This window comes from Elephantulus edwardii, unplaced genomic scaffold, assembly GCF_000299155.1.
Source record: "Elephantulus edwardii isolate Elephantulus edwardi_28Jun2011 unplaced genomic scaffold, EleEdw1.0 scaffold00209, whole genome shotgun sequence".
NCBI lineage: Eukaryota > Metazoa > Chordata > Mammalia > Macroscelidea > Macroscelididae > Elephantulus > Elephantulus edwardii.
Genome location: NW_006399959.1, coordinates 4027643 through 4037036, shown reverse-complemented (window position 1 = coordinate 4037036; position 9394 = coordinate 4027643). Strand labels below are relative to the sequence as shown.

The following is a 9394-nucleotide window of genomic DNA, read 5'->3' as shown; positions in this document are numbered from 1 at the left end:
GATTGGTCTCTTGGAAAAGCCTGCAGAATGGGAGAGAAGTGGGGTGTCATGTAACACCACAGAAGATGACCGGACGGCATTATGCAATTGAAAAAAGATACTAAACAACATCTGCTTTCAAGAGGATTGTTTACTTTGGACATTTGAAATACATTCTTGAGTACAGGAAGGGATTCTTTGGCGGGGGGTACAAAAGGAGGGCAGGGGAAGGCTCTGGGGTGGGGTGCAGAGTGGCCACTCTAGGCCTTGGGTGCTAGGATGGCCAGCCTAGCTAAGCTAGTAGAGGTTCTCGCGAGCATGGGTCCTCAGGTGACGCAGCAGGTGTGAGTTGCGGCTAAAGCCGCGACCGCACTGCAGACAGGAGTAGGGCCTGGCGCCCGTGTGGACCAGCATGTGCCGCACCAGGTTACAGCTGCGGTTGAAGCTCTTGCCGCACTCTGTGCATTCCTGGGGGGCCTCCAGCTGCTGTGCCCCAGATGCCTCCTCTCCAGCCTCTCCGTGGGTCACCAAGTGCCGCTGCAGGTGCGCATTGCGCCGGAAGCTGCGGCCACATGTAGGGCAGCTATAAGGCCGCTCGCCGGTGTGGCTGCGCTGATGTCGGGTGAGGTTGGAGCTGTTGCGGAAGCGGTGGCCACAGGTGTCGCAGGCGTGTGGCTTTTCCCCGGTATGGATGCGCTGGTGGCGGGTCAGGTGCGAGATCTGGCTGAAGCGTTCGCCACACTCGCTGCAGCAGCAGGGCTTCTCCCCCGCGTGGCTGCGCCGGTGTCGGGCGAGGTCCTGCGTCTGCACGAAGGTCTTGCCACACTGGGTGCAATAATGGGGCCGGGGACCTCCATGGATCAGCTGGTGGCGGGCCAGGCCCGAGCGCCGCACAAAGCGCTTCCCGCACTGCGGGCAGGCGTAGGGCTTCTCACCCGTGTGCACCCGCTGGTGGCTGGCCAGCTGTGAGCTTTGGCTGAAGCTGCGGCCGCAGGCCTGGCAGGAGAAGGGCCGCTCGCCTGTGTGCACACGCCGGTGGGCCACCAGGTGCTCGCTGCGCCGGAAGGCCTTGTCGCAGACGTCGCACACATAGGGCCTGTGCTCTGAGGTGGGTTGGAGGGTGCTGGAACACTCAGCGCACTGGTGGTTCTTCTCCCTGGCATGCATGCGCAGGTGGCGTTTGAGGCTGGAGTGGCGCTGGAAGATCTGGCCGCAGTGTGAGCACAGGAAGGACCCAGGCTCTCGTGGCCGCGCGGGTGGCTTCTGGTTCTGGCTGTGACCCTGGTCCTGGGAGTGCGCCAGCAGGTGCTTCAGGAGGCTGGTCCGCCGCTGGAAGCCCTGGCCGCACTCGGCGCACAGGAAGGCAGGCTCCGAGTGCGTCTGCAGGTGCTTGGTCAGGTGCGAGCTCTGGCGGAAGCGCTGGCCGCACAGGTGGCAAGCGTGCGGGCGCTCGTCTGTGTGCGTGCGCATGTGCAGCTTGAGAATGGAGCTGCGGCCAAAGCTCTTGCCGCAGCTCAGGCACGGGAAGGAGCGTCCCCGTGCGTGCGAGTGCCGGTGGTGCGCCTCCAGGCGCGACAGGTGCGGGAAGCTTGCCCCGCACTTGGTGCAGATGAGAGGTGCATCCTTGGAGGGACCCTCCGCCGCTGCCTCCGGAGCCAGGGCTGGCGCCTCCACACCTTCAGCTGTGCCAGAGAGGCCTTCTCCAGTGGCTGTGCCCTTCTCAGGACCCCAGCTGGTCGCCGGAAAGTGGTCTTTTGCTTCAATGGGACTATTTTTTTGAGCATCATCGGAGACAGCCTCTTTGGGTTTTTCCTGTTTAACTTCCTCCTTGTGTGGGGTCTTGCTTCCAGACCCTAGGGGAAGGAGCAGAAACCAGGACAGTCAGACTTATTCAAAGATGCTCTGGCAATGTGGACTCGAACTAATAGGGCTGCAGAGCCCTTTACTTCCTCTCCCAGAATGGCTACTGAAAGAATCCAATCATAAGAAACAGCAGCTGTGCTTTTTCTCTGTGACGATCCCTATCCCCCTTTCCCCAGGAATATCTGAGACCCTAGCCCACTTCTCTATCTTTTTTTTTTAAATTATTTTATTTTGTTTGCTTTTTTATTTTATTTTTTTTTATTTTTGTGTGAGTGTACCATCAAATCAGATCTGACTGGTACAGGAGGAGATTGTCCCCCCTTTCCCGGCAGAGCATCTGGTGGATTTGAACCGTGCGCCTCTGGGATTGTAGTTGCAGCTCCTTTCCCCTAGACCACCAGAGCTCCCCTCACTTCTTTATCTTATAGGAAGCATCTGTAAGCATCCCTTCCCCAAGCCCCTTATAAGAAAGTATAAAATCCCCCTTTAACACTTAGTGGGGGCTGGTCTTCTGCTTGAGAGCCAGCCCGGCAGTTTCTCCTCAAACTGTCTTTCTTGGCCTAAACTGGGTTTTGTCCTTCCTCGGTAACCTTATAGAACCAACAACCTTTCCGCTGATACTCCAATTCATATTATGCTGTGTAAGAGGCCCCAGACTTCTAGCCCCCTGAACTGTGAGAGACAAATTTCTGTTTGTTAAAGCTACTCACTTGTGGTTATAACGCTGTCATAGTGGCACTGAAGGACTGAAACAGTCTCTAACAACACCTTCACCTTTTCAACCACATTTAAGTATTTTGATGACAAAACTATGATCTCCTTGCTGTACAACCATCACCACTAAATGGAAACACTGCATCCATTAAATAGTCACCTGACTCCCAAGTCAAGTTCAAAGGAAACAGTTAATAATTAGACCAGTCACAGTAAACCTGTAAAAATAAAATATCCTGTGATGGTTCAGGTTGTGTCCGTCTGGCGACCTGTGATTCTCCAGTTTGGCAGAACTATTTTCATTCCTTTGATGAAATCTAATATAATACAGTCACTTTATTGGTGAGATTTGATGATCATTTCTTTCCTTGATGGGCTTTAGAGTGTTGGGAGCTCTGATGGCTTGGTGGTAAGGAATGCTAACCCAAAGGTACCAAGTTTGAATCTACCAGCTGTTCCCTGGGAGAAAGATGGCAGTCTCCTCCTGTGCAATTTACTGCCTTTGAAAATCCACAGGAGGGTCAGCTATGAGTAAGTGTCCACTACTCAACAACAACATAAACAGTCAATAGACTGAAGGCGAGTTCCTCTGTGGATGTGACCTACATGGGCCATATATGAACATTTGCCATAAAGCTCCCTAGCTTCTGCTCTATGTAGACCCTCATCACCTCTGGCTCTTGGACTTGAACCAGCTGCTGCCTTACCTTTCATCCTTGCATTTGTCAGCCTCCATGGCTACATGAGTCAGGAGAAGCCTCTATCCTGCCATTTGACCCACAGAATGGGGACCTACCAGCCTCTAAGAGCACATGAGCCATTTCCTTGGCACTGTTCGGGGGGGGGGGGTGGATCTCTTTCCTATGGAACCCAGCTTAAGACAGAGGTCAAAAAGTCAGAGAATCTGGAGCTCTAGCACCACTCCCAACACCTGAGGCAAGAAGGAGGCTTCCATGGCCGTGACCTGGGGAGGGCTTCTTACCTAGAGGGTGCGCAGCGCAGGCCTTCTTTGCAGGAACATCCTCAAAGGTCAAGGACTCCTATAACCGGAGACAAAGCAGAGACCTTAAGTGAGTGAGAAACAAAGGCTCCTGGGGCTGGGTGTTCAGTCAGAGGGAATGAAGAACTCCCTACATTTCAATTAAGATTGTTACAATGAAAAGTTTAAAATGTTCCAGTGTGTGGGAATCCTGGGATGAGGGGCCAGCCCTGCTTACCAACACAGCAGCCAGTTCTTGATCCTGGTAATTCTCTGACCACAGCACAGGGCCCCAGGGAGCTGCCAGCATTGAGGAGGGGGAAAGGAGCAGTCAGGAGCCAGCCTTGGCTGCAAGGACAGGTCCCCATGGGAGATGTTGTGGGTCTCACCGATCCCAGTTAACTGATAGGCTGTCCAGTTCTCACACAGTCCACCTCCTAGCCCCCACCCAAACAGCTCCCTGCCTTTCTGAGCTCCAGCATTACCACTTTCTTGAAGACTCTGGAAGGTTCTTTTGGGGGCAGGGCTCTGGAGTTGTGTTAAACTTGGGCTGGGTACCCAGGCTTCTTGCTCAGCCGACTTGGTGGCCTCTGGCTGGGATGAAGGTAGTTCCATCGATGCACGAGGATCCTGTGGAGGTACTTCCTCTTTGTAGATTTGGCTAGTGGCCTGGGGAGTGCCCCCTTGCTCCTCCGAGGTGGCATCTGTACCAGGGTAATTCTTGCCAGCACTAAAGCTAAAATCCTGTTAAGTACACATTCAGGGAAGACATGTATTCGTGTCCCACTGACTCCAGACAGACTGGGAAGGAAAGAGTGAGGAAGGAAGAAACTGGTAGAACTCTTAAATCTTCTGCCTCCTCAGTGCATTTTGGGTTTGCTGTTATAAATATATCTATCACACATTTGCCAATCCAATGCTTTACATGTATAGAACAGTATTGTCACTGAGAGCCAAAGTGTGTATGCATCAAGCAGTGGTATTTTCAGTCATCTCATGTGCATGCAAAAGCTGGACAATCAATAAGGAAGCCCGAAAAAGAACTGATACCTTTGAAATATGGTGTTGGTGAAGAATACTAACTAGATCTATTAGAGAACAAACACACTATCTTGGAAGAAGTGTAACCACAATGCTCCTTAGAAGCAAAGCTGGTGAGGCGACATCTTATGTATGTTGGGCATGTGATCAGGAGAGTGGTCTTTGGAGGACATCACCCTTGGTAATTTCAAGGATCAGCAAAACAGAGGAAGGCCCTCTAAAGATCTCCAGCCTTTGAAACTCTAAAGGACAATTCTGCTCCATCCTGATGGGTTGCTATGAGTCAGAATCAACTCAACCACATGGGTAGTAGTTGTTTTTCATGCCCAGAATTCCAGTAAGAGTGAAAAGAAAGAGAAATAATGAGCATATTGTATTGTTTTGAAGCTCTGTCTCACATACGTTGGGCATGTGGCCAAGAAGACCAGTTCTTAGAGAAGGGTATCATCCTTGGAAGGGTAGAGGGACAATGTAGAAGAGGAAGACCCTAGATGAGACGGACTGACTCAGTGACTATGGTAACGGGAATAGGTGTGTTGGAGACTGAGACTGGCTCAGGATAGGGCGGGGTTCAGAGCTATGGTGCATAGAGTCACTATGAGTCACAGATTACTTAATGACACATAACAAAATCAATGTATTGTTGTGTGCTGTCAAGTCAGAACCGACCCAGAGCTGACCCTCCTACAGGTATTCAGAGGCAGTAAATCACACAAGAGATTGCCTGCCCTTGCCCCATGGAGTAGCTGGGAGATTTGAACAGCATGTCTTTGCACTAGCAGCATAATTCCTAACCATGAAGCCACCAGAGACAAAAGTAGTACTATCATTTCTATAACAAGAAAAATAGTTGTCGATTCAGACTCACAGCAACTTCATATATGTGCCAGATTGCTCTGCTAGGTTTACAGGGACCTTTTATCTGAAGTAGATCAGCAGAACTTTCTTCTGAAGGGCCCCTAGGGCAACTCAAGCCTCAAACCTTTCAGGTTTACAGCCAAATTACTAACCCAGGGACCTTGACCATATCTGCGGATGGTGGGGGGAGGAAACCATTCAACTTTCAAATATACCTTTCCCCCCTTTTGGAGAAGGCACCCAGATTCAAATATACCTTTTTAAAAAATTCTTAGCAAACTAGCAGTAGAAGAGAATTCACTTAATATGTTAAAGAATATATTAGAAAATCTGGAAACTGAGGGGCCAGTGACCTTGTTAGTGATGGAGGAACAGCTTGGAAAAGGAGAGAATGGTTACATAACTCAAGGAATGTCGTCCGTGTCACTGAGCTGCATGTGTCGAAGTTGAAGTGTATGTGCTGAGTATATTCTCAACCACAAAACAAATTATGTATGAACATTTAAAAAAAAATTACAGATGGTGCACAAATTACAAACAGTCCCAAAGATTACAAAGAACAGTCCCTGGGTTCTTATCTGCATCTCTAAGACTTTGCAAGGCAAATATTCTTGGATTATTACTAGAAATAGAAAGAGAGGGAGAGGAGGGGTAAAAATGAGAAAATAGATCACAGGTACTTATTAAAAATGGATGAAGAGAAAGGCAATATTCTATAAGGACTGATCAGCACACTATCACTAAAGGGAAAGCACAGAGGTGTAGGGTGAATGGAAATGAGAATGACAAGCAGGAAGTGGGGAAAGTGCCATTACCTTGTGGGAATGAATGTAATAGGACTAATGAATGTAATAGGCCAAAATGTGTGTGAATAGTTGAGCAAAGAATTTACTGAGTTAACCTTCACTCAAATCACAATTTTAAAAATGCCATAGCAATTTGTAGGTAACTTAGAACAGAGTCCTTCCTAGTTCTCATTCAACCTTAGTTTGTTAGATGCAGTCAAGTCGGCACAGACTACCTGGCGGGCCCTGCACTGTTCTCGCTATCTCTGCTTGAGCCATTGTTGTAGCCATTTTTCCAAGCATGGTGGCTGGCTTTAATGAAAAGAAAGATTTGGAAATGGTTGTTATTGTTGTTTCTGTTACTGTTAGGTGCCATCGAGTACCACTCATGGCGACTATGTGAATGAAGATATGGACCCTGTCCTATCCTGCACTGTCCTCATCATCTCAGACACACCTGAGGCTGTTGCCACAGCCACTGTGTCACTCCTTCTGATTGAAGGTCTTTGTCTCTTTCATCGACCCAACCCTCTTTCCAAAATTATTAAAAGCTGCAGGTTCAACAAGTGGAGGGGTTGTGAAGAAGAGATCTTCAGAGCAGGGGCTGGGCTGCTTGTTTCAAAGTGATGGCAATTCACATCAGCTCTAAGGACAAGCAGCTGACAAGAGCTGTGTGTGCTGTAGACATGTGGTCAGGAGGGACCAGTCCTTGGAGGAGGACAGCATGCCTGGCAGTGGAGAGGCAGAGCACGAGAGAAGATCCTCAATGAGACGGATTGACTGGTGGCTGCATCAGTGACCTCAAACAGTAACGACTGTGAGGTGGTGCAGGATCCAGCAGTGGGCTGTGGTACTGTGGATAACTTTAAGGGCCTCTAACAGCAACGGCTGTCTGCTAGTTGGAAGTTTATAAACTAGAACTGCCTCTGTATGTATGTATGTATGTATGTATGTATGTATGTATGTATGTATGTATGTCTGTATGTGGGAGGGTATCAGCAAACATCATGCTGAGAAAATGTTTAGGTCTTTAACTAGACAGCATCATGGTCTCTTCCCTAGTGGGGCAATGATGTCCCTGTGAGCCAGCCTGCCCATCACCCTCTCACCAGCGGTCCCACGTTGTTGGTCTCCATCTTAATGCCCTCCAGCAGCAGCACCACGTCTTCCCCGTCTCTGAGTGGCTGCCCTTGCAGACGGCCCAGGAGGTGTGGGGGCAGCACGCTGAGGAACTGCTCCAGCACCAGCAGTTCCAGCATCTGCTTCTTAGTGAGCAGAGCTGGCCGCAGCCAGTGACCACAGAGCTCCCGGAGCCGGCTCAGGGACGCCCGCGGCCCCATGTCCTCCTGATACTGGAAGCATCTGAATAGCTGGTGAGCCACCTCGGGCCGCAGCCTGGTCTCCACATGCTCGAGGTCCTGCTGGCCAGAAGTGAATTCTTCCTCTAGCTTCACTGCTCCTAACTGCTCCTGCTCCTGGACGACAGAGCCAGGCTCTGAAGGCATCCTGCACCACGGGGACACCTCCGGGCAGCTGCTTCCTTCCTCAGTCCTCCTTCCACACCTGTGGAGCTGAAGACACTGGGTTAGAACCTAGGCTAGCCAAGATCATATCTTAGAGGACGTTCACCTGCACGCTGCTCCCTGGCTGAACTGGCTCCAGTCTATGCCCACTTAGTGGTGTGTGTGTGTGTGTGTGTGTGTGTGTGTGTGTAACTGTGCAGATTTTCTGAGGCAGCTCACTAGGTCTTTCTCTCGAGGTGCCTCTGAGTGAAACTGGACCTCCCACCTCTCAGCTAGCAGTTATGCATGTTGAGTGAGTAACTAGGACTCCAGTGTTAAGATGTCTCCCGAGGAAATGGTTAGCAGTGCTTATGGTTGCATGCCTACCAAAGGCAAATGAGCCCCAACCCTAAGCTGATCAAAAAGGAAACTGAAACATTACTGTAGCATAGTTGTGGTGCCAACCAAGAGATCAATTGTTCTAATCCCCCAGTGGCTCCTGGGGAGGATAGGCAGTCACCTCCCATAGATTCACAGCTTCAACAATCTGAGGGGGACTATGGCTCAGAATTGATTCGATCACAGTAGGAACAAACCCAGGACGTTTGCATCACTTTACTCCAGAAATTAAACTGAGAATAGCCAGGCTGTCCTACTTCCTGTTATGTCTCCCTGTGGAGCACACAGCAACCATTGGGGATAGATTCTTGCCCAAAATATTTCAACTACATTTTTACCCACTCTCTAGATGTAGCTTCCAGTCTGTGGGGCATTTCAGGGAATCTCTTTATGACTAAGATGCACCTGACTCGGGTCATGGTGTGATCACTCACTTCAAGTGCATGCGAAAGCTGGACAGTGGATGAGCAAGATTGATGAACTGATGCCTTTGAATGATGGTGTTGACCAAGAATATTGGATCTACTGTGGAATGCCAGAAAAACAAACAAGTCTGTCTTAGAGGACATGCAAGAAATGTTCCTTCAAAGTGAGAATGGTGCGATTTCATCATACTCACACTTCACCATTCTCATACTTGGTCATACTGTCAGGAAGAACAAGTCCCCAGATATGAACATCATGTTTGCTAAAGCTGAGGGTCAGCAAAAAGGAGTAAGGCCTTGAAAGGAGCTGGACTGACAGTGGCTGCAGCAATGGGCTCAAACACGGCAGTGACAGTGAGGATTTGGTGGGACTGGGCAGGCAAACAAGGCAATGACGGTGAGGATTTGACAGGAGCAGGCAAGCAGACTCTCATAGTTTATAGACTATGCCCGAGTTGGAACTACATAACGACACCTAACAACACAGGGAATAAGGAACAAATCAAACATCCCTCAACAGATCACACCACAACAAGATAAAGATAAATAATCCAATAGAAAAATGAGCACATGATATGAACAGGCACTTCACTGAAGACGACGACATTCAGATGGCTAACAAGCACATGAAGAAATGTTCAAAATCCCTAGTTCTAAGAGAGATGCAAATTAAAACAACTATGAGATATCATCTCACCCTAGTCAGAATAGCAAAATTTAACAGAGCAGCAAGCAACAAATGCTGGCGAGGTTGTGGAGAAACTAGAACCCTTTTTCACTGTTGGTGAGAGTGTAAAATGGTGCAACCACTGTGGAATGCAGTATGGTGCTTTCTCAAAAAGTTGCAAA

The 9394-nt window shown here is 49.3% G+C and overlaps 1 protein-coding gene across 1 annotated transcript; it reads right to left on the bottom strand.

Annotated features, from left to right (window-relative positions):
• Positions 1-276: 276 nt before the first annotated feature.
• ZSCAN10 (zinc finger and SCAN domain containing 10) lies at positions 277-7559 on the bottom strand. Its single transcript, XM_006897443.1, has 5 exons — positions 7329-7559; positions 4021-4279; positions 3774-3835; positions 3539-3596; positions 277-1832 (listed from the first exon to the last, which is right to left on the bottom strand). The coding sequence occupies exons 1-5, from the start codon at positions 7557-7559 to the stop codon at positions 277-279; spliced, it is 2166 nt and encodes a 721-aa protein (XP_006897505.1).
• Positions 7560-9394: the final 1835 nt, after the last annotated feature.

Bases quoted from the DNA above. Each gene is read 5' to 3' on its own strand.
- ZSCAN10 (XM_006897443.1), bottom strand. From the start codon at position 7,559: ATGGGGCCGCGGGCGTCCCTGAGCCGGCTCCGGGAGCTCTGTGGTCAC. The intron at 4,280-7,328 runs GTGAGAGGGTGA...TGTACTTAACAG, and splicing joins CCAACAACGTGGGACCGCTG to GATTTTAGCTTTAGTGCTGG. The intron at 1,833-3,538 runs GTAAGAAGCCCT...TCCTTCCCCTAG, and splicing joins CTGCGCTGCGCACCCTCTAG to GGTCTGGAAGCAAGACCCCA.